This window comes from Pleuronectes platessa, chromosome 21 (genome assembly GCF_947347685.1).
Source record: "Pleuronectes platessa chromosome 21, fPlePla1.1, whole genome shotgun sequence".
NCBI classification, from domain to species: Eukaryota; Metazoa; Chordata; class Actinopteri; order Pleuronectiformes; family Pleuronectidae; genus Pleuronectes; species Pleuronectes platessa.
This window is the reverse complement of record NC_070646.1, coordinates 8773221-8798463: the sequence shown is the minus strand read 5'-3', so window position 1 is coordinate 8798463 and position 25243 is coordinate 8773221. Positions and strand designations below refer to the sequence as shown.

The 25243-nt window shown below is 42.1% G+C and overlaps 1 protein-coding gene across 1 annotated transcript in view; it reads left to right on the top strand.

Annotated features, from left to right (window-relative positions):
- The first annotated feature begins 928 nt into the window (after window positions 1-928).
- The window catches only part of usp54b (ubiquitin specific peptidase 54b), a 36337-nt gene continuing 12022 nt past the window's right edge, over window positions 929-25243 (top strand). The window contains exons 1-8 of the mRNA XM_053414359.1: window positions 929-1084; window positions 8994-9086; window positions 15656-15790; window positions 17762-17875; window positions 18037-18119; window positions 18352-18354; window positions 20024-20129; window positions 23378-23524. Of these exons, the coding sequence (XP_053270334.1) occupies window positions 929-1084; window positions 8994-9086; window positions 15656-15790; window positions 17762-17875; window positions 18037-18119; window positions 18352-18354; window positions 20024-20129; window positions 23378-23524 (837 nt within the window). The remainder of the gene's footprint in view (window positions 1085-8993; window positions 9087-15655; window positions 15791-17761; window positions 17876-18036; window positions 18120-18351; window positions 18355-20023; window positions 20130-23377; window positions 23525-25243) is intronic.

Here is a 25243-nt window from a genome sequence, read left to right as displayed (position 1 = left end):
TAAATCTTTAAGCGCAAAAGATGGTGTCAAACTTTAGCTCCAGTTTTCAATTGCATTGCTGAGAAGTTACTTGGGGAACTTCGCGCAGTATGGTAAGCAGGTCAAAACACGTTTAATTAATGTCAACATTTTTTTAAGTTTAAATGCACAAATGCAACTTTTGCAGCTCAATCAAACGAATGCAAAAAGTTCAGTGATGTTTGTTTTCCTCCCACGCTGTTCAGTGGATATATCAGAGCTGTTGCTAGCCAAGCTGCCATCCAACGTTTGCTTGGCTTGTGTCTCCGATATTTAGTTTCAGTGAGTTTTTACAGGGATCTAATGATGTGCTGAGGTCAGCTCCTATCCAAAACAAATAGACCCAAAGATGACATCTGGTAAAAACCCTGACTAAAGCTGTTTCACGTTAAAAATGATGATGTGTGGTGTTAATCTATTAAAGGTACAAATGAATGCTAACAGCTTGGTGTTTGTGTCTTACAGGCAAAGTAAACGAGAAGAAAGTATTGAAGGAGTCTCCACATGGGAGCACCAGCGCTGCCTCATCAACGTTTATCCGACAGAACCGGCCCAAGGACGCCTTGGACACGCTCTCATGTCCTCAGACACGAACCGCTAAACCCAAGGAGCTAAAAAAAGAAAAAGGAAAAGCCGACTGCTGGCGCCAGCAAGTGGACAGATTTTTAAGTGAAAACACGGCTGAAGAGGGGGAGGGGTGTATGGGTGCCAAATCCCCGTTCAAGACACACCACATCTCCTTGATCTACCGCCGCCACCTCCTTCGTCTTACTCCCTCCTTTTCCTTGTCCTCCGCTTTTCTCTCATTCTCCCTCGTTCTCTCTCATGGGAGTGACATAGAGGCCGGCGCTTGGTCTGCTGCCCCGCCCCTTCCCCGCCTCAGCGTGGAAACAGGGGCGTCCAGGTAGGGATGTCGTGGAAGAGGAACTATTTTGCGTCGGGCGGCGGAGCAGCAGGTGCGGCGCAGGGGCTGGTGACCCCGAGAACCATGACCTCTATTGCACCCAGCAAAGGCCTGAGCAACGAGCCGGGACAGAACAGCTGCTTCCTCAACAGCGCTCTGCAGGTCAGTCGGATAAACACTCGCACACAAATTCAGGGCAGTCGGAAAGTATTTGGAGAGTGACATGTTTTTCATGGACACATTTAGAACCGTGTAGTGATCTTGACAAGCCAAGTCAGTGACTTGACCTCAATCCACAGGCCGATGTTTCGACAAAACCAGTTCAAGAAAAGTGTGACAGTGGTCTAAAGTCTCCAAATACGTCTGGTATTTATTATTAGTGATTTTTTTTTACTAATAAGCGACAAATTCACTGTATTTGGAAGCTTTGGGGACACATGGGTATCTTCGCACACATGCTGAAGATCAGGCCAATGCCAAAAGTGGTTGATTGATATCAATGTAATTGATTTTACGTCATTATAACATCCAGATACACACTATTCCCCAAAACACACAGTTCCTGCACTGATGATCTGGTCTCGGTGTAAATATAATTATACAAAAGATGCAACTGATCTTAATTGTTTTCTTAAAAAATCCACTGTGCCGGAGTAATGAGCCAATGCAATGGTTTGCACGATTGGCTGAAACAATAGCCACTACTTTCTTACAAGGAATACATTATGCTATCTCCACTATATGCACAATGCTAACACACACATTTTTGCACTCGCAGTTCTCCTCCCCTCCCACTGCAGTATTTGAATGCGACAGGGATGAGATTAGCACCATATTAACGGGTGTTTTTTGTGTTTCGGTGGGTTTTGGCACCGCTGCCGGTCGGACTTCGGTGTAGACATCCAAGTCTGTGTGTGGAGATGCTTACACTGCGCCGCTGCTGCTGCATCTCCTCTCTGCGCGCACACACACACACACACACACACACACACACACACACACACACACACCGACACACACACACACACACACACACGCACACATGCACACACACACACACACTCTCTTCACTCCTCTCAAGACTTCCAGCTGGCAAACACACACACACACACACACACACACACACACACACACACACTCACACTCACACACACATGCCTCTTGACTACTGGCTTGAAAAAGAGAGAGCGAGAGAGAGTAGAGAAGAGAGAGGGGTTGGAGTAAGCTGGAGAGGGAGGAAGGTGATGGGGCAGAAGCTTAGGGGGTGTTGAAGAGAGCAGATGAGAGGAGGAAAAGTTGCCATAGGAAGAGAAGAGAAGAAAAAGGGATGAGGAGTATACAGTATGAAAAAGCTGATGAGAGGACTGAAAGAGCTACTGCTCGGAGAAAGAGTGGAATTAAAGAGGCAAATAAGGTAAGAAGGGGAAATGTGTATTTGTTGTGAAAGCAGGAGATAGAGAGGAAGACAGGGAGAGAAAGAGGGTGGGGACGGAGAGAAGGAGGGAGAGACATGAAAAGACAAAGTGAAGGACATGAAGTTTATTTGTGAAATGAAGAATGTCTGAGAAAAGGAGAGAAAAGTGGGCCAATTCAAGGACATACACATGTACGCATACACCAAGAAGAGAGGACAAAGAGGATTGAGGAGGAACCGAGAGAATGTTCAAGTACTGAGATGCTTTTGTGGCTGTTTCACAATAGGTTTCTCTCAGTGCGTCTATGTGCTTGTGTTCATGTGTGCTTCTATTATCGAGATAATAAGTTCGAGGTCAAAGTTCAGGTTTAGGACAGACTCTTTCTAATAGCAGTAGGGCTGCGACTTAAGATGATTCATTTTTTTGATTAATTTCTTCGTTTGGTCTGTGATTTGGTCTATAAATGTATAAATGCTAAACAGTGTAAAATGGAAATTAAGACATTACATTTGCAATGACACAAAAAGGATAAATTCCTCACCTTGGTGGAGCGGAAAAACTTTCTGATGAATAATATCCTCAAACTGCCTTAAAACTTGTTTCTTCAGTGTAAAGATTAATGCTCTGAAACTGCATCGCACTATAATTAAGTGAAATACACTGTCCTGCTTCCTCGCCCCGGAGGGCCCCTCTGAGCAAGGCACTTAACCCCCCGCTGCTGCAGTGGAGCTGCTGGGTGGCGCCAACGTCAGCAGCAGTTGTTTGGTGTAATTTAATGTGAGGAAAGGAAGGTGCAGTGAGCTAAATTGTTTATACGTGCTCAGCAACTTTTTTTACCGTAAACGCAGGTAAAAATAAAAAGGAATTACAGAATCTGGCAGCAGCAGCATGTGTGTGTGTGTGGTAAAGAACATTATGTCAGAGTTTGGTCCCTCTTACTGATACATTACTATATGAAATAAATACTGACGCATGAGTGTGTAGGCCTGCGTTACTGTTGAGTAACAGACCCCCTGTAACTGAATCTGCTGGTTTAACCTGGGCAAATGTTTATGCTATGCCATTTAGTCAATTATGCAAAGTTACATTTCTAAAACTAAACTATTTTACAAACCTACCTGTAATATATACATATACAAACCTAAAAATATATTCAGTATGATCCATTCACTTCAATGAACTACAACACAAACTGTTAAGTGTTAACTTGGATACTAAGTAAAAATATTCACGATATAGTATTTTCATGTGTTCAACTGTGGCTCTGCAGCAGAGTGTGGCTGGGGCTGCAGTTTTTTAGCCCAAACCCGACCGAGCCCTAGAGCAAACTAACTAAGCCTGTGCTTGAAACCATCCGAGCCAGATGTTCTCAGCGATTACTGGCACGAGCTTTTAAAAAACTAACAGCAATGTGATCAAACCAACATTTTGCCTAAATATAATTCCCCATTTTTTGTCCTAGCCTGGCCACAGCCATATATACACTGAGTCACCCACCACGATTGACATGTTCTTGCCAAATACCCTTTGTTTGTACTTTTGCCGGTGCGATCCTCTGCATAAACTCCCCCAGCACACCAAGGCAATTTCCTGTATGTGAAAATATACAAGGCAATAAAAAGAATTCTGATTCTGATTCTGATAAACCGCTTCTTCAGACAACCAAATATTTGAAAGAAAACAGGATCTTTTGCTGCTTACATTGCTTGTTTGAAGGTGTGTGTCCTGGGTGGAACCGCGGTGCAGTGGTTAACACTGTCAACTCACAGCCAGTAGGTTCTGGGTGGGAACATGATGGCTGGCCAGGGCCTGTCTATGTGGCGTTTGCATGTTCCCCTTGTGTCTGCATGGTGTTTCCTCTGAGTATTCTGGATTCCTCCCACACTCTGAACTCTGAAGATATACTCCTTAGGATAACTAGAGATTCTATCGATGGTAGATATGAATGTCATTTTAATTGAATGTTTGTTGTATGTTGACGCTCTATAGGGACCTGTCCAGGTTGTGTACCCATCCAGTAGCAGCTGGGATTTGCTCCAGTGATTCCTCAAAGGATAAACCGTATAGATAAGCTGCAATGCAGGATTTTGCAGGGAGCAGGCCATGCATCCTGCAGAGCTCCACATCATCCTAGGATGTTTGTGCTTGTACTCAAAAGTAAAACTCAACAATAGATCAAGGAGTTCAAAAGCAAACGGGAGTGCTCTCTACAAATACTCAAGGCTTGATGAAAGGATCAGGAGTATGCATGAAGGTCGATGTGGAGGTCAGGGAACGCTGAGCTTCATCATTTTCAAGAGTGGCAAATATAAAGGCTATTTTTACCGAGGCTATCTGAGATGTCACAGTAGAAAAAGGCGTGCTGGCTCACTGTCACACTCGTGGCTAACGGGGACACTTGAATACAACACAGCCATCATTATTGTAATCATAAACAACGGTGACAAGTTAAATTATCTGTTATGAAGAGGGTCTGTTGACTGACAGATCACTAAGGCCAGAAGTGCACAAACAGCTTCATCTGATACTCAACACTCACAGGGACAGAGATGCCACAGCGTTGTGTGGTATCAGAGGAGTAGAACAGCAGGAGTTGTAGCCTTCAAAGTTAGAAACCAACCAACAGTCACATCAGTCATGTAGAGCAGATCATGACTGAGGGTGAGAGCTTGTCAGATTAAATGGATCCGATCCCTTTAACGTCTACATTAATAGAAATGTTGTCTTGTCAGAATGTGACAAGGGTTCATATAAGAGTCGTTGGACGATGATCAGTTGAAACACATACCCTCCGTGATCAGCCACAAAACAACAAGTCATCGTTACTGTCTGTGTCTCTAATTCTCTTTATGTTTGTATGATTAAAGCATGGAATATTTTGTCTTTTCAGATTAATCCCTATTTATAATTTTGTTGCATTAGTGGTGCAGTGATGCATATTTAAGTAGTAAATAACTGTTCTTTTCAAGTGGAAAACTTATCTTAGCCTTCAGTGCACTATTAAGTCATAAATTAAAATCTAGTGAATGTTGTTTTACTTCTTTGTCAGAGAGACCCTTTACTTCAATGAAAAGAATAGCATATAAGGAACAGAATTTATTTATTGCATTTTTTTCACATTTTCAGATCATTAAAAGAATAAACTGAACTTTATATACGGTAAAAATGTTATAATATGTGCATTTGGAAAAAAACAACAACTAGGCTTATTATACTGTATTTGAGTTAAACCTTACCTGCTCAGGAAGTCTAATTAAGATCAAGATCGGGGTTTTTTCAAGAAAACAAATTGTATTATTCTGCAGTTGAGGATGTGTAAGTTTGGCTCTGTTGGCCTTCATCCACCTCACCTTAGGTCTCGTGATGATATTCAGGAGGCCCATGATTATGCTGTTTCATCTCATACACACTTAATAACTGAGAAAAGTTTGCCTTATATCGTTATTTCACTTCGTACTGCACCAAATACTCAACAAGGTCTTCTGAGTTCAGCTGTTCTGCAGCACTTATTCGTTTCTGACTCAGGGAAAATGGGTAAAACAGTAAAATCACCCAAAACGACTGTATCACTCTTAACTTTCTCTTCAACCTTATCACAAATCAAGGCTGTTTGACCTGATGTTATTCTGATAACTAATGATATATTTTGACTTACATTTGATCCTCCTCCGAAACTGTGTGGCCGTCCCCTGGGGGAGGAAACCTACTCCTACACGAAACAACTTAAAAACAAGACCACTCAGTCGATCTGATCAGTAACTCTTTTGATGGAAAATAATAATAATACCATCTCTTACAAATTTAAAGCTGAATTCATAATCAATATATCCATACTGCACCTTTACATGATCTGTGGGAGCAGTAGTTCCTGGTAGGTAAGTCTTAGTGTTTAATGACTTCATGGCTCTTCTCTACTTTTACCTTTTACTATTATTACATTATTGTGACTTGTGGCTACAGTTGCCGTTAATCAGTGGGTTTAATCGGGACTTTAAAGTCCCTCAGAGGAGGGAGAGATCTTAATTTCACTTTATGTCGTGGTTCATTCCAGTGGCGAGGTGTATTACTCCAGAAACCCTTCTAATCCTTAAAATGTCAGGCCGGGGTGTTTTGATGACGCCTGCAGTTTCCATGGAAACAGTAAGAAAGGTGTAATAACACAGGAAACTCTCATTGAGCCGGTACAGATTATACTCAGGGTTCACTGAGGTGTTTCCTGTGGCTGCTTCACAATAAAAGCCACACCGTGTTTCGCCAGTTAAATGGTTTTGATCTGAGACAGTAAGAGCAAATTTTAACAAGAGTATTAATATTTGATTTAACTCTATTTGACATCACAAAAAAAACAAGACAGGACCACCTTATACATGACAACACAACCACTGAATAACCAGCATCTTTGATTACATTAATCTGTTACTGAAGTAATGGAAGATGGTGGCTTCCTAAATACTCAAGATCATGACGTCAGTTTCCATTTCCGTGTATGTTTCCATCTTTTTTTTCTCGTTTTCTCAATTGATTGTTAGTTTTTTTGCAATAGTTCCTTCAAGAAGCTCCTGCAGTTGCTCCACAACTTTCATGCCATAGAACGAAAGTAAGAAAACAAAGAGAAACAAATGATAAAAATGGTAGAAGATGAGAGAAAGACTACTTAGAGGATGAGAAAAAGAGTTGGATAGATAGATAGACGGACAGATACTTGGTAATAAAGAGAGATGGGCATGGGGAGAGTGTGCCCTCCCTGTGGCTGCTGCAGTGCTGTGCAGCGAGCCGATTCATCACGACCAAAGAAACTACAGAGAGAGGAGGGGCAATGGAGAGAGCGGAGGGGGAGAGATAGAACGCATACACTGGCGTCAGCATGTAGTCTGTCATCCTCCACCCCCTCTATCCTCCACCTATCACTCTGTCCTTAACACACACACTCATACACACACACACACACACACACACACACACACACACACACACACTCTCACACACACACACACACACACACACACACACACACACACACACAGTGCACACCAGTATTGCAAAGGTTGCCATATATGTTAGGATTTTGTGTGCAAAAAGTGGTCTGCTTGCAATATGGCTTGTAAACTGCACGTGCATAATGTGTTGTGTGTGTGTGTGTGTGTGTGTGTGTGTGTGTGTGTGTGTGTGTGTGTGTGTGTGTGTGTTCCTTTGAATAAGTGCTGCATAGTCCAGCCGAAGCCTAAGGGACATTATTGTGTCAATATTACCTTACAGCATGCTGAATGAATTTACTGAAAGCTCTTTCCTCTCATTATGTACAGGAGAGAGAGGACAGAAAGATGTCTACCTCATGTAGATCACTTCTCCACTAGTTGTAATCTCTTTTTCCTTGTGTCTTTGGGGTTGTGATTAGTTCTTTTCTGCCCAAATATCCACCTCAGCCTGTATTTTGCTGCTGTACACAAAGTAGAAAGCACATTGGATGCTGGGAAGAACAATTAGCTGAAAATTGCCCAAAGTCACACAGAGCTGCAGGCCGGGGGTGTGGATTCTCTGCAACGCTCTCACATTACTGGAAGTCATTTGATTCAGTTTTAAGAACAGCGAGTATCGCTCAATTATTTTTAAAGGGACAGGAAACTCTAACCTAGAAAACAAAAGTTAGAAAAAACATAAAATGATATAGTTCACTATAATGGAGACACCAGGATTGTAGCATTATTCCTCTTATAAACATATAAAACAGTCAACCTGTACCTGAATGTGGCTGAAGCTAAAGCAAGACCATAATCCTGGTTCACGTTCATCATGTCAGGACGGGCTCATCGTCACTTTAAAAACCAGCTGAGTTTGTATATGATTGATACAGAGATTGCATGGAGATACTTTGGTGCACAGTAGATTGACTCCCATGTGATTTTAGTGAGAGAATATTGATTGCTGTTTGATTGGTTGTATACTGCAGGTTCCCGAGTGGAAGGAGACGATGGTTGTATCACCGCATCACTCACCTATGAAAATAGAAAAGAGCTTTAAACTGTGATGAAATGTTTGTTAATTGTAAAGTATGAGACATATGTTAAAGAGACCTAAATTTACAAATCGAGATGTTGTTCGTCAGCTTGTTGTTTGTTGACCAATCACTGCAGAGGGTTTATAGGGAGTGGGGCCTTCAAGAGACAGGGTTGCAGACAGAGGCTGAAAAGAGGAGCTGAGGCAATGGACATGATGAGGAGAGTGATGTGTTTTCTGAACTTCGGAGCATGTAAACCTTTTCAAGTAGTTTATAGCAGATCTTTTTCAAACTCGGCTCATCATCATAACATCTCCCTTCGTCCATCACTTGCTCTGTCAGTCGCTGTCAGTCGCTGCTGTTCACCTGGGAAACCCCCAAGCTGTCATGCCATCACTCTTTGCTGAGGTTTCATCTGTGGCTTTAAAGGAGTTTTTTAATAAGCAGCCACTATAGTGTATTTATGTTTAAAAGGAATACAATTTTATTCTGCAAAACAGTTTTAACCCAAAAATGTGATATATTAAAACAAGGTCTACAGAAGAGGTCTGCTACTCACTCCAGATTTCAATACAAATCACATTTTAATGTAGAAATGGTGAATTTCCGATGTGGAAGCTTTGGGTTTATTGTCTTTTTCTGTGGGTGTTTCGTCTCCCAGGTTCTGTGGCATCTCGACATCTTTCGCCGAAGCTTTCGACAGCTGACAACACACAAGTGCATGGAGGACTCGTGCATCTTCTGCGCTTTAAAGGTAAAGACGCTCCCACTTTGTCCTCTTAACTGCAAAACCTAAAGCTGCGGACATTACTCCGGTGTTACTCTGCTACACTTCTCGAAGATTACTCATCCATCTTACAGCACAGTGACCTGGTTTGTCTTGGATTTACTGCTGAGTGAGTTAAAGTTTTTGAAGGTTGTGCCAAACTCCTCTTTGTTTATTGTACTTTTTATTCCCCCTTTTTATTACACAAACAGATCCGTGTTTGTCGTGTGCTGTGAGGAAGTAGTGTTTTGCACAAGGCATTCTTGTTTGATAGAATTCCTACATTTACTCACATTTCAGGAGGAGACACTGTATCCTCTACCCCAATACACCTGAGTAACTTGAGTAGCATGACACTCAAGGACTGAGATCCCCTCACATGTCATCTCCAAAATGTTCATTCTTTTTCCTTCCGTCTTTTTTTGTGTAATTCAGGTACACCTAAAGAACATAATGCAAAAGAAAACCGCACAAGACGAAATTGTATTCATCCTAGTACACAGGGAAATGTCAAAACATCTACAAATATTTCAGGATGAGAAAGATGAGCCAACAGACCAGATTTGAGAGCTAATGGTGTTGATGTGCTGTAAACAAAAACATGTGATTTTTGGAGCTGAATTTATACGTAATGTGCTGCTTCCTGCATCCACACATGTTCTAGACATTTTCCTATTGTTGTGAGCGTGTGACTAAGACAAGCTCTTCCTGTGGCCTTCCTACATAATTTCTGAAAACAACATTTAACCAAACTCTAGTCTTCCTTACAATTGCTTCTTTTATTCTATATACTAGTTCATTTTTAAACACTTTTTTGTTAATTCCTCTTCTTCCACCATTGTGTCAAAAAGCATCACGTACTATGAATCAAAAAGTTTTTTACCAGTAAAGAGCTGCTTGGAAACAGTCAGTGTAAAAGCTTCTCTAACACAGTTACAGGTTGAATCACTGTTGTGTTCCAGCAGTGGCTGCTTTTACCCAACAGAAGATGAAGATGTGTAACATCATGAAACCCTCATAATGAACAAGCCTTATGCAGCTCTGCTTCAGCCATTTGTTGCATCAGTGATGACAAATGTTTGTCTGAGTGAAGGGAAGAGTTTGTGTGTGTGTGTAATGTGCAGTGTGCGCGTACGTGTGTGTAGCAGTGTCGATGTGTGTGTTCTACATGCTGTCCTGTCTCAAGCGCTTCTCTGTAATTAATTGGCTGACTGAAAGTGCTGAGCTAGCAGAGCCCACGCTGAAATGGTGCACACACAAGAATACACACCTATGCATGCACACAAATCTTACTTGCATGCTGCACACGTTACACCACTATACACGCGCACCATGATATTCATCACAAATCTCTCCTGCCATGCTGGGATGCTACACACACATACACACACACGCCCACACACAGGCACACCTACAATAAATTCCGTGGGCGTATTGCATGACTCAGCCGTGGGTGGACAAATCAAAGATACCCTTGCCATCTTAAGTGTTCACATTTTCAGCTTTTATTACCCGGCCTCAGTCAGAAAAACGAACAGACGTAACATTCTTAAAGTCTGTTCGTATGTGACTACCACAGAAACAGAGATTTATGTATTTCAATAACCCGACGAGCAACGCGCCAGAAAAGAAACTTTAATGGCATGTTTCTTTTCCAGACATCCCTTTTCCAGAATCAAAGAGAGAAATGATCATTGTAGGTCCTTTTATTTTGAAGGGACTGTGTGTGGATTTCAGTTTATCTGCGGCAGATAAAGAGGCCGCTGTTGTAGTAAACCTAAGTTCAGAGGCTGCCTGTGGCTGTCCCTCTAGAAATCACTGCAACACTTTATCTCTCTCAACAGCAACACACTCACACACGTAGCTGCAGATACCTGAACACACACACACACACACAGACACACACACACACACACACAAAGGCTGTAAAGAGTAGGAAGGGAGAAGAAGAGGACAAATTTGGAGAAGGAAGGAGAAAGATGAATGAATGTGGTAGTTGGTGTAGATTGCTCTTCTCATCACACTTAGACCACAAAAGCACACGCACACACACACACACCCACGCACACCTCACTCTTACTCACTCGCCTCATCCCTTCCTATTCTTTTCCCCCCTTCCTCCTCCCCTCCTCCCTCCCTCCCACTCTCTGTAGGGTATATTCCCCCTCCATTCTCCTTGGCGCATTGCTGCAGTCAGCACAGCCACCATAACACGCACGCACACACACACACACACACACACACACACACACAAACACACGCACACAACACGCGCACAGGTACCCTATTGCTCACACATTTGCTTTCTCGTCTCTCTCTGTTTCCCTTTCTCTCTCTCTCTTTCTCTCGCTCTTTCTCTATCTCTCTCCCTCTCTCTCTCTCTCTTTCTCTCTTTCTCACTCACACACACACACACACACACACACACACACACACTGTGCTCCCCGTCAGCATGACTGCATTATACCTTTCCCATTGCCAACCCTCAGCCTGCACACACTCAGCCTCACTCACAGACTGGAGCCTATTGTTTTATAACACTTTTACTCCATTTGATCACAACAACAAGCTTTAACTTCTAAACTGTGAAAAAATATGACTTCTGACATTTTAATACAAGCAAACACATAACAATGGGAAATACAAACTCTGTAACTGTGACCAGGGAACAACTCCCATCTGAATAGCCCTGATCCTGGATCTGTGTAGTGAATGCCTTGATGGTAGATCTTGTATTAGTTTGTTATCTCAGGTCAAGTTTAGTTTTTGGGAAGTATCACTTTGTAGAGTTTGTGGGTGAAGTTATGATAAAGAAAAGCTTTAGTTTTTAGTAATCGTGTGAAGAGGTGAAGTTGCTGCAGCAGATATTTCAAACCTGTCTCCTTCAAAATATGCATGTTTACTTTATATGTGCTTTGCCGAATGGTTTTGAAGGATCTGGACATGTGGCGTCTGAAAGTATGACATCATTTTATTGAACAGAAGCCACAGGCTGAGGTTTGGGGTGTAGGGTTAATTGTATGAATTAATTGGTGATGACAATGTCCACTTTCCAAAAAATAGCAACTATTTTGAAAAACTCTTTAATTTAATTACAAATATTGTAATAGCAATAGTACTCAGTGTTGACATTTTCAGTATTTAACTGAGACCATAGTTGACCTGAACCAAATAATTAACAACATAACAGCGACACATTTGAATCTACAAATATGACCAGAAAAGCTGTGATAATGCTTTAGCTGCCAGGACTGTTGGAAAATAACTGAGCTGCTGTTTGCGAGGATGTTTCACACATATGATCGATTTCAAGATTTTGCCCTGGCATTGAACGTTTGAATTGTCCTACACATTTGACAGTTGCCTCTTTGTAAAGCACTGACTCACCGCAGTACCACTGTTCTACAATAATGAGTGAATCCCAGCAGGTACCAGAAGTGAGTGAGCTGTGATTTTCCATCAGTGTTTTTGTCTGACTCACTCTCTGCTTCAGCTCAGTCACATTGCAGCGTCTGACCTGTTTCAGGTTTTTGTGCTTTGTGTTTTAACGTTTTCTATGATTTATTCGCTTTCTAATTTTCACAACTTTTTAACCCTTTTCAAAAATCTGTGGTTTTAGATTGTTCTAATGTTAGACAGATTGAAACTGAGTCGATTTAACTACTGGATACAGGGATAAGAACAGTCTGCAACTAATGCTAATTACTTTAATTAGCCAATCATCTGTCCTTATTTTCCCAATACTTTTAATTGCTTGGTCAGAAAAATCTGAAAACTAGACTTTTCAAAATCTCTTTAAGCCTCCAATGGTAACGTCACTAATTTTATTTCTCAAACCTTAAGATACTCATTATCTAAGTTGTTTATTAAATTACTTATTGGTTGATCAGTGAATTAAGTTTGTGTACTTTAAGTGGTATGTCAAACATTTGCTCCCTTAACTGTTAAATGTTAAATCCCTCACAATTGAAGACAAACCTGAATGCTGGGAAATGATTTACTGCAGTTACTGTTTTTAATTCATTATTAAGCATCGATTTAGTTTTAACTGCTGCATCGTGACCTGCTTCTCCACTGCAGATGTTCTGTGTATCTACCACTGCTTGTTCCATAAAAATTAACAAGACAAACATAAATGTCTTTTTGTGTCATTATCACTTTAACTTCTGATTCGATTATTGTGGTGTAACTGCTCGGTGACTCTTACTGAAATAGTTTAATCTTTAATGAACCAAGTTTTTCACACATCCAGGTTCCAGATCGATAATACATCCATTTCTCAACAGTTTGAAAAATATACCAAACAGGAATGCTGGCACCTATCAGAGACGTTTGTGTTTGCTACAGTTGTGAGCAGCTAAAATGGAACCAAACAGATGAGTTATGTGGTAGAATATCTTTCTGTCATTGTGTACAGTGTGTGTGTGTGTGTGTGTGTGTGTCCTCGGGACACAGAGCGCCTGCTGGTTGCAGCCCAGCCATCTAATCAGTGATTGAATTACTGCTGGGACGGAAGACCAGGTGCTGCTCTGACACGTCACACTGACTCGTGTTTATTTGTGTGTTTTTTTCGGGGGGGCGCTGTTTAAGGCTCGGTCAGAAAACAGTTGCTTAGTTTTGCTTCTTGCTTTTTGTTCTCCAGCTGAGAATTGTCACCATCAAAAAAATTAGGTCACTTTTATCCTTTGGCAATCTGGAGAAAGGCATCCGTGCTTTTATCTCTCCCACTGAAGACAGTCAGTTCAGCCCCTGTCAAATGTTGTCGTCTCGCTGCCTCCGTTAGTTTCAGTTCTTATGTTCTGACATAAATCTCTACATTTAGGTACTGATACATCTGGATTTATGCAATTTCATCCCATATGAGCCATACAGTAACTGGCTGTGTTATCTGCTACTAAAACTGAAGTTACTGCCACTGTTTCTACAACGACTGCCTCCATTTATGACATTAATAATAACTAGAATGAAAGCATCTGCCTAGGGGCTGCACGGTGCATTAAACGTGTCATTTTTATAACAACATTTTTAGTAATTATTGTTGCAGATAGAAGTGCACATAGTGAATGTGCTGCAGTTTAATAGCATCCCAGAGAATATCTGAGGAATCTTAAAACTTTGTACAGCGTTGAATTGTCGACCTCCTTTATCTGTGATTAAAAGATGCATTTAACAGTTAGCAAATGTACCCATCAAGGAATTTGAATAAACTAACTGGATATCGATAAACAAGTTTAAACATTGTTCTCAGGTCATCCAAATATCTTTTGTGGATGAATACAATTTGTAAACTTAAAAAAGTAAAATGTGTATCTTTACTTTTTGAAGTCCTGCACAGGTGCAATTTTTGCAAACTGGCACCTGCCCACACAACCACAAAGCACTGTACTGGACCTAACCCATTGCCCGCCATCATCTCCAAATCTAGTTGACCCGCTTGGATCTTTAACGTATGTCTAAACTGGTCACCCGTGATAAACACATTTACAGAGTCACTCAACTCAACATGGGTCATGGCCGACTTGTGCTCCTGTTTTGTTTGTTGAGTTGTGTTCTTGGAAAAGCACCTGTGCACCTGCAGCTGTCAATGCACGACGTGCCTTGCTTGCGGCTAACAAAATCTAATTTCTAAAGCGTTGCAGGCCTTATTGAGAGAATAATTTAAAAAAAATGTGTTCTATGCCTCACAGTTGAGGACAGTGTTTCCCACACTGGGGGCAGGACCTCTCCAAAGAAGAATAACAAAGTCACTTATATTTGATGTAATAATTAAATCTTCTAGTTAATAGTCTATAATCTGAGAAGTCTAATAGTGGATCTTAAGCTGAAACATTACATTTATAGATGTTCAATCTTGGCCAAACTCTCTTCAGCAACCTCCTTGTTTTTGTTTCCAAAAAAAAGTCAAAGGCAAACCCATAACCTCCCTGAAAAACTTTGAATGGTTGTGTATGGGCTCATAACTCAGGTCTGGCACTTGTCTGGACCTGCATGTAAACAACTCTTCCTCTCCAAACGAAGAGGTCACTGGATGCTACCCTCGAAACACACTTTGAGTGGCCCAGCTTTCTCTGCGAGCCCCCCACAACAGTTGGATTCGGTTTCTATTGTACTGCTACAAAGCACTCTGAGAGCTGTTTTTGTCGGGAGAAAAGTGCACTACAAATACCATTTATTATTGATATGGGCTGATATTGAGGCCAGCTGTGCTGCAAGGCGTTTGTTTTAGCCCGGTCTGGGGTTTTGTTGTGCGGCAAGTTGGTCCTGACAAGCTGACGACTAGTTCCACTTGTTCTCTTTTATGGGTCAGTTGACACAACACGGCGCCCATTTAAAGAGTAAATGTGTTTCGAAGGGGTTTGTTTCACTCTGAGAGGAATAAAAATAAAACACACAAATGCACTTAATGTACTATACACCTGTGTGCAAGGACACAGTCCAACAATGCAGGGGTCTTTCAGGAAAAGCATTTATGGTACAGTGTATATTTGTAGCAGCGAAATAAAGTATTAATGGATTTCTATAATGGTGTGTGTTTGTGTGTGTGTGTGTGTCTGCAGAGTATCTTTGCTCAGTTCCAGTTCAGCAGTGAGCGTGTGCTGCCATCAGATGCACTGCGGAGCGCTCTGGCCAAGACTTTCCAAGACGAACAACGCTTTCAGCTGGGTATCATGGACGACGCTGCTGAGTGCTTCGTGAGTCTGCGACACCACATGACCAGACACACACACACACTCACACACACACACACACACACACACACACATATACATGCATGCATAGACACACATGGGATAGGTGAGCAGTTGCCTAAAGGCTTATTTGAGGAACTCCAGGATCTTTACTGCATTCAGAAATCTTAAGGGGAGACAGGGGATATCCAGTACATTAGCCTCAAGAAATATGTTTTATGTTATTAAAGTTTTGTTTCGACTCTATTTGTGTGGCCGCACTTGGTGTTTGCTGCTATTCTACACTCACTACAGTGTGTTGTAGGATATTCCTCGTTATCATTTCCAGCCTCTGTTCCTTTAAACTGGTAGAAAGTGCAGACCCTATTTTAACCACAAGGGACTGTAATGAGCGGTGCGACAAACAAACCGGAATATCCAATTTGTTGTTTAAGATGATTTATGTAAAGTTGAATTAAAACTGTTTTACCTCATCAAAAATGTATGGCATATAATCTTAATAATTGTCTAAAAAAAATTCTAATTTAAAATTGGCCATGAATAATAAAATGAACAAGAATCATTTCCCCAGCCCTACAGTTCTGAATATATATAATTAATGCTCACTTTACTCTCTTTTATTACATCATATTCGCAATCTACTTCCTCAAACATCTCCACGATTCAAGACGAAGTGTGTTGTGTTTTTCAAATGTTCTGTGTTTTATTTTGAAATAAACCTTTTCATCAAGGTGGTGCAGTGGTTTGCCTGGTGGTTTGAACTGGTTCTCTGTGTAGAGTTTGCATATTCTCCACATAGACATGGACCCTGAGTGTGGATAGTGAAGCCAATGTAGAAGTTCCTGACACCTGTATTCTCTCAATTGACCAGCAGGGGGGTGACGCCATTGGTTGCAAAAATAAGGAGTTCTTTATTTCAATCGCTAGATTCAGGTCTATGATACAGCATTTTGGAAATGTGTAAATTATGGTCCCATTTAGAGTCAAATTGATGATAAACCACCATATCTATTGGGGCATGGATACCATGTGATTGACAGCCAGTACCAATGGGTGCGTGTTGCAGGTGTAGGTGAGCATGCATTGTTGTTAAGCCATAGTCAGACTCACCCCATGCTCCTTCAAGTATGGTTATGTCTAGTTTCAATAAAATTCCAAACTCGAGGTTTCAAAACGTCAGTTCCCAAACCGATGGGAGACGTCACAGTGGGTTGCCACATCATTCTCCAACATGAATCACTTCCATTCACTCCAGCTTCCTTCCACGGTACAAAGGCAGATTAGGTTAAATGGAGACTCTAAATTGCCCGTTGCCACATGAATGGTGGTTCGTCTCGGTATGTTGGCTCTGTGATAGGCTGGCTGCCTGTCTGGGGTGAGCCCCACCTCTCGCCCGATGTCAGACAAGATTGGCTTCAGCCCCACATGTGACCCGCAAAGGATGAGTGGTATAGCTAATGAATGATTGAATGAATGAACGTATGATTAAATGAATGAATGAATTGAAGAGGAAAATAAAGGAGATAAAATGTCATTAGTCACAGATTCTACTCTTGAAATCTCTCTATGCTCTCTTGTGTTCCTTCCTCAAAGCGCTTCCTGTTGCTTTCTCTCTCCTTCAGTCTCTTCCTCTGCCTCTTTCTTTCTTTCTGCCTTACAGACCTCCACATTGTGTGTGTGTGTGTGTCTGCGTGTGTTTTATGTGTGTACCTGAGAGCCGCTGTCTGATCGATTGGTAGTAAATGTGTTCAGTCAGGGAATCCGTCGGCCTCTTATGAAATATAGATGCTGCTCCCACGGTCCGATTAACAAGAGCACCAACAGAGAGGAACGATCAAACACACACATCGAGCGCACAAACGCACACTGTCCATGAGGATACACTATAAACAAACACATATGCCACACAGTCTCAAGCCCACAGTGACGCACATTCCAACAATACGAACACATCGGTGCTCATGTGTTTTTCAGGAGAATCTCCTGATGCGTATCCACTTCCACATCAGCGCGGAGAGTCGAGAGGACATCTGCACCGCCAAACACTGCATACCACACCAGAAGTTTGCCATGACTCTGTTCGAACAGGTAGGAGATGGATCAGTCCCGCTGTCGCTATGATGATACTAATGCATGGTTCACTGTAAAATGGAACTTTCATCAAAACCCCCCAAAAATCTTCCGCTTGAAAAGATTTTTGGAAAACACAATGTCCTGTGATGATTCTGAAGTTGTCTCTGTGTTGGCAGTGTGTGTGTAACAGCTGTGGAGCCACATCAGACCCCCTGCCCTTCATTCAGATGGTTCATTACATCTCCACTACATCCCTCTGGTAAGACCAGACACACACCTACATTCACACTCACACTCGCACATTCACAGGCACACACACAATGCAGTAAATCTGGCAGCAAGCTGAGGCTGGGTGGCAGTAAAGGAAGGTACAGCGTGTTCTCTTCTCTCCGGCACGAATCCCTACTGAACACTGAACTGTGAGCACAATAACACATAGACACATGCGCTTACACACACACATTATGCACACGCACGTGTATGTTCTAGAGCAGGTGAGTTTGGGCATAATGTCGCTCCTGTGTTCTGGAAGTCTGCAGACACACATCCTGGCTAAAACCACACACAGCAGAGGCATGGGCGCATCCTCGCTGCTGTTACATAAAAAATTCTCACATACTCCGAGTCAATGAAATAAGGAACGGGGGAAGTAATCAATCAGCTGTTTGATTCAGTGGACCCAGGGGGGCGACATAAATCTATAAGTGGAACAGTGGGCTGGAAAGACTGAACGGGAGGGAAATAAGAGGATATATCACTCCATATCCCTTTTGGAAAACGGAACACAGTGGAGGAGGAAATAGAGGGATGAATGGGCAGGGAGGGGGCTAAAGTACAAATAAACACACTGTGTCAAGGTAGTTGTGGGGCACAGCGGTGCCGCCGCTCCGTGTTTGTGCCTGTTAGCACTGCCAGGCTATTTTTACCCCTAAGTGGAGCCTGTTGTTTACAGTCGTGATATGCCAAATCTGCTTAAGTCAACATGAGTAAGATAATCAAAGGGCAACAACAAAATACAAACCAAATGCCTGGTTCAAGTTTTTTCATACAGAAGTAAACAGAGGCACAAACATCTTTCTGCTGTGTGTTGTTGCTCCTCTCTTTCTGCTCTCTGAGTCTTTCTTCTGCCCGGGCATCTGAAGATGAGAGGGTGAGGAAATTGGGGAAGAGAGGTCGGTGAAGAGGTTCAGTTCATTTGAGGCTAATGGAGGAGGAGAGGAGAGTCTAAAGGAGAGGGTAAGGAAAGGAAGGGAAGGGGAAGGCAAGGAGAGGAGATTAAAAAGGAGAAGGAGAGGAGGGGGGAGAAAAAGAAAGGAAAGCAAATGTGATGGAAATAAAGAGGAAAAGGAAAGGATGGAGGGATGAGAGCTTTGGATATATAAAAAAAAACAGGAAAACATAACTAGGAAAAACAATGCTGATTCATTGCACACATAATCCCATGCATGGTAACCAACTGCAGACGAGCTCATTCTGTATTCACAGATAATAATAACACACATTTGATTTTGTCCTTCAGAGGACAATGTTACTAAAAAAGGGATAAACGCAGCTCAGGATCAGAGCGTCACTGCTTTAAACTCCGCTGGAGGAGATTGTCTCAAAAACAGTTTGGTTCCAAAATGAACTTCTCCTTAACCATTAACAACAATAATGTTCCTCTACTGTTACTGCTTGTCTTGTGGCCTAACCACTTTAGAGATGTCAAAGCTTATGATCAGAGAGGATTTAGACATTTCTTAGAAGGACTGTAATCTAGATTTGTTCTTACATTTTATTTTGCTGCCTTCATTTTTCTTCATTTCCCTTTCTTAATAAAAGCAGATGAGCCTGTGGGCCTGGCTCAGAGTAAGCACCAATGTGTGTGTGGATGGCTGCCTAAGCAATACTCAGGGCCAGACAGAGTTTGCAAGACAATTGTGTTAATTCTTGTCGTATTTCTGGCTGAACATCTGCCGAAGAAATCGTTGAATTCTACTTAGTGGTGTTCATCAGGAGCGTCTAAAGACTGGAAACAATCCAACTGGCTTTAAAATAAATGTTCACTTCCGTTCACAGAAGCTTTTGCATTGTTGGTGGCAGAAATCATTTTAATGTGTGTGTGTGTGTGTGTGTGTGTGTGTGTGTGTGTGTGTGTGTGTGTGTGTGTCTCTAATGCTGCAGTAACCAGGCGGTGAGGATGCTGGAATGCAGAGAGAAGGCCACACCGGACATGTTTGGAGAACTGCTCCGCAATGCCAGCAACATGGGAGACCTGCGCAATTGCCCTGTGAGAATACACACACACACACTCACAAACACACACACACACATGTAATCATCGACCATCACACAGCACATGTACACACTTTTCAATTTTCAGAGGACATTCAGCAACTTGTGTCCCTACATTTTGTACAATCAAATATGCTTTAGTTCTTTCGTTTCCCCCTAATATTAAGATGCAAAAATGATGCTGAAAATCTGATTTTATAAATATAATTAGCAGAATAACCACTTTGGTAGTTTCATCATGTTCTTTTTGTTTCTACCCTTCTTTTTCCCCATTACATAATCATCAGCTTATTTGCATTTTCTTTCTATTTTTCCTTTTTTCACTTTCTGTTGCCTGAAAAAAAAATTGAGAATTGTCCTCATTGACCTCCCATGCTGTAAAGCATGCTGATCGTTGTCCCTTGCATCAGGAAAACAAAGTGCAAAGTTGTAGAGGACACATTTTTTCCAAACTAAAATACTCCTTAATATCTTTGGATGAAAATTGGCAAAAAGAAGAAAATTCATGGTAAGAGAAAGACAGATGGAAGTGATGGAGAAAGAGACGAGGTAGAGGGAGGTGTAGGTGGTGGATAGAGGAACATGTGTGAGTCCTTTGTTCAGGAGGTTTGTGTTGTTGTTGTTGTTGCCGCCACATGGGAAAGTGCTGCCGCTGAATAGATCCCTCTCCCCTGGGCCCTCTCTGCCAAAGTGTCCGCACAAAGACCCTCCTCTGTGGGAACAGTCGGGCAGCTGCCCCTCTCTCCACACAGCAGCAGGCAGCACCACAGCAAACACACTAATGAACACCGTTAGTTTATTCACGGTCCGAACGCTGACATTGTGTCACAGTCCTGCGGGAGTCACATAACCTGCCTCTGTTTATCTTCCATCACTCGCGGCGCTGATCTTTTGTTATTAGCGCCTTGGGCTTTGCTCAGACAAAGTGATGGTATTTGGACGAGAGTGAAGCTGCTGGAAGATACGGGAGGTGCCAGATTGGAGATAGGAGAGAGAGGCAGAGAGGGAACTGTGAAGTAATGGATGTTTGGGTACTTGAAATATGCTCAGGTAAAAGCGAAAATGAATTTAATAAGTTGTATATATTACACAATGCCATGGTGGATGGAGTTTTCCGATCTTCGAGCACTTTTAAAGAAGCAATACACAAATCTACAAGTATATCCAATCTGAATATTTAGGCCATGAAGATTTTTCCAGGCAGCATCTTGCCCCAAGTAATAGGATCCGCGACACAAGAAGGTTTTCTGCCCAAAAAAGATACGGGTTGTATTTCCATCTGTCCCGTTGTGATTTAAACACATATTTCAAGACCACCTTAAGGCAATTTCTTCCAATTTGGTACAAACGTTAACTTGGACGGCTAAGAGTTTGGTGGTCAGAGGTCAAAGGTCAAGGTCTCTCTGAACTCACATAACAAGTGGTGTCAGGTGGTTTTTGTGGTGGTGAACAGAAGAGACAAGTCAGGAGAGTCTGAATTAATCTCTTGCGGCGGCACTGTGATGAAGGATTAAATCAATTTAAGGAAAGAATCTATCATTATGTGGTGATCAATGATATTGTGGTGATGTTCACAAAATTTGTTTGATTTAATAGTGAAACTGCAGCAGGTCAAAGGATGAGAAAATCTATAGAGACTAAATCTGCACTGCTTGTAATAGCAGCCAGGTGTACTTGCAGTGTCAAACATGTTGGATGATGCTACATTCAAGATTCATTCAACATAAACCAACCAGCATTGACCCTGATAATTTATTCACTGCTCTCTACAAGTAACTCAAAATTGCACTTGAAAATTGATTTGATTTATTTCATAACCTGGGGTCTGTTCACGAAATCGGAGTCGTGCAAACTGTGAGGCAAAGCCCTTCAGCTCATTTCCACTCAGCTGCCAGACATGAACGTGTAAGAGCTCACAGGGTTCTCAAAATAAAGGAGACTGATAAGATTATCAATAAAACTGCATCTACTTTGGCTTCACTTGTGTCTTTTTGCCCAATCTGTCTTTGTTATAGAGAGTTGGCAGCAATATCTTGAGTAGAATTGACGTCCAAAACCAAAAGTTCAAATATATCTGAATAATCACTGGTTTTTACTGTTCATGAGTCCTGAATGATCACTCTGCCTCCTCAGCTGTGTTTACACCATCAGATTGCCTCTTTATTTCGCTTCTGCACGAGTCGTGCAGACGCACAAGCGCAAACATTTTCCTAAAGTTGTTTCATTTTGCTGTGGAGAATGCCCCTATCAGCATTCTGCAAACCTACAGTTTCCTTTGACCAGCAGCACTGTTATGTAACTCGCACTCTCTTGGAAAGATCTGCATCGCCACAGCAGAATAAATGGGGAAAAAAGATCTTTGCATTTATAACCCAGAGGTTAGACCGCACCGATCAATGCTGGATTATGAAGCAGAGTGAATCTGTTTGTAAACTCATCGGACGAATGATGTTGTCGGCGGCTGTTCTCAGCAGTGAGACAGCACAGTGAGACAGCGTGTCCCATCAGTGCGTCCTGAGCGAACAGATAGCCTGTGTCTCGGTGCGTTTGGCTGCCGCCGCTCGCTGGCTCGTGTTCTCGTCCCTTTCTGAGATCTGAGAAGCAGACCCTGGCAGAATACCTTCCTGCCACGTCTGGTGCCAGCGAGAGGCAGCCCGCCGCCCACAAAGTGTCAGTTCTGTGTATGTGTTTGTGCATATGTGTGTGCTGTTGTGTTGGGTTTGGCAAAGTGTCTGGTTGCCAGGGTGTTCTCAGGCTGTTTCCGAGCCCGCTTCGCCAGCACTGCGTTCATGTTGTGTGTGTGTGCTTGTGTGTTAACTTTAGTGTGTGTGTGTGTGTGTGTGTGTGTGTGTGTGTTTGTGAGTGTGCGCACCAGCTCTGCGGTGGGTCATGACTCAAAGGAAGGATTCAGAACACATGGTTCTGAACTCAGCAGAAGGCCCAAGGGACAAATACGACTCAGCACAGTGCTTCCTCCTCTGTCGTTCTCTCTTATGCTCCCTCATCTCTCTTCTCCTGCGTTTTATCTCTGCCCGTCATTGTCCCACTGTTCTCTCATCCGTTAACGTACCTTCATGCATGTGTGTGTTCATCCCTGACAAATAAAGGGATGGTTTGCACCATTGTCACACTCTGTGTTCCCTAACATACGATGAATCAACCTGTTTGATCACATGCTCTCCTTTTATACTAAAGCTCATCTGTCTCTCTCTCCCTCTCTCTCTCTCCCTCCCTCCATCTCAGAGTAACTGTGGGGAGGTGCTGCGTATCCGTCGGGTGCTGATGAACTCACCGGAGATTGTGTCCATCGGGTTGGTGTGGGATTCAGACCACTCTGACCTGGCGGAGGACGTCATACACAGCCTGGGGACTTGCCTTCGTTTGGGAGATGTAAGGGGATCTCACACACACACACACACACACACACACATTGATCACACTCATTATCATACCAGCCAAAGCAGGTACGATTACACAAACACAATTTTATATATTTGTTATGTAGTGTTTTATATTTAAATCTGTACAAAGGTTCAAAAAGAGGTATGTTCAAACATACATGCACAGATGATAGGATGAACTTTATACATTAATACGAATTCAGAATATGCCATCCAGGTGCATGATGTAGCGCACAATAAACTCCACCCATCTTACTCCAACACACTGAAAAACACAAAATTATAACTCACACGACCGACCTGACTTCCACTACTTTCATATCGTGTCTCCTGCTGCAGCTTTCACACCTCACATGTGCACGTGCACGCACACACACACATACATACACACACACACACGGTCGACCCCCAATCCTCCGTGTCATGACTGAGTAATATTGATGCATTTTAATGCAACTGTAACATCTCCAGCCGGCTTCTGAATTGATATCTATGAATAATGGATCAGTGAATATGAATATGTGTTGTAGTTAGTCAAGTTCTCTCCTATATCTTCTGTCTTGTGTCTCCGCCTGCCGACGTTTCTCTTGATTTTTATCCCTCTGTCGTGAGGGGAAGCCAGTTGTTAGATAAGAATCGGAGGAATGAGAAACAGAATTTTCTGATTCCATTTGGTTTCTTAGATGAGAAAAAGTGAACCATCTGCGGTTTGTTCTCTTGTCGCTTTCTCTTTTGTCTTCTGCACTTGCTGTTTTCTTTTCGGCTTCCCTGCTTCTCATTTATGTCTTTTCTCTCCTTAGATTAGTTCGTTGTTTCGCTAAAACAATTAGTCGACCACAATAAATAACCATTTCAATGCATAAATCTTTTTATTTATCAGACAAAAATGCTGAATACGCACTTGTACCAGCACCTTAAATGTGAGGATTTGCTGTTTGAGTTCCTTGTTTATTATTATTGATAATGGCTTATCTTTATGTTTCTATCTTTTGTAATGGCGGTGTGTGTTTTACTGTTGGTTGAACTTGGGCTTCAGAAATAATGATTATTGTTATTGTTAGCTTTTGATACATGACGGTCTGATTGTTGTCCACCGGAAGGTTAAGATGATCGTTTGGATACAAAGAGAGATAGATCATAAAGGTAACGCAGGGGTTCCCAAAACTTTTCAGACCCTGACCCCCAAAATAACGGTGCCAGAGACACCACAAGGGGTCAGAAACTAACTTCAGTATAGAAATGAAAATGTATGAACGTTTTGATCCCAAATATCATGGTTATCAGTGTTATCACATTATTGTATAAAATGTGCTTAAAAGTACTGATACACAACCTGGAGTAATTTCACAAATTTTAATATTGAAGCAATATATTTGCTATCAATATTATCGAGAAAAATAATCATAAAGCACCATACATAATTCACAACATTATCATTGCAGAAGGATGGTTTAAGCTTGATAAAGATGTTTTCCTTTAAGAATCAAACATACTTTATAGCAGTTGCAAGCAATGGCCAGAGCACCAGCAGCTCTCCTGCTGTAACAGTGTGACGCGATGCAACTCACACGGTTTACTGTCAAACCGGTTTCATCCCTAATTCCGCACCGATACCACAGTGGCAGTTGCATAAAAACGTGCAAAAAGCATCAGCGCTGTCTGCAGCAGCTGACCTGAGAGATCAGTGTGAGTTGTGTGGATTAGTTCT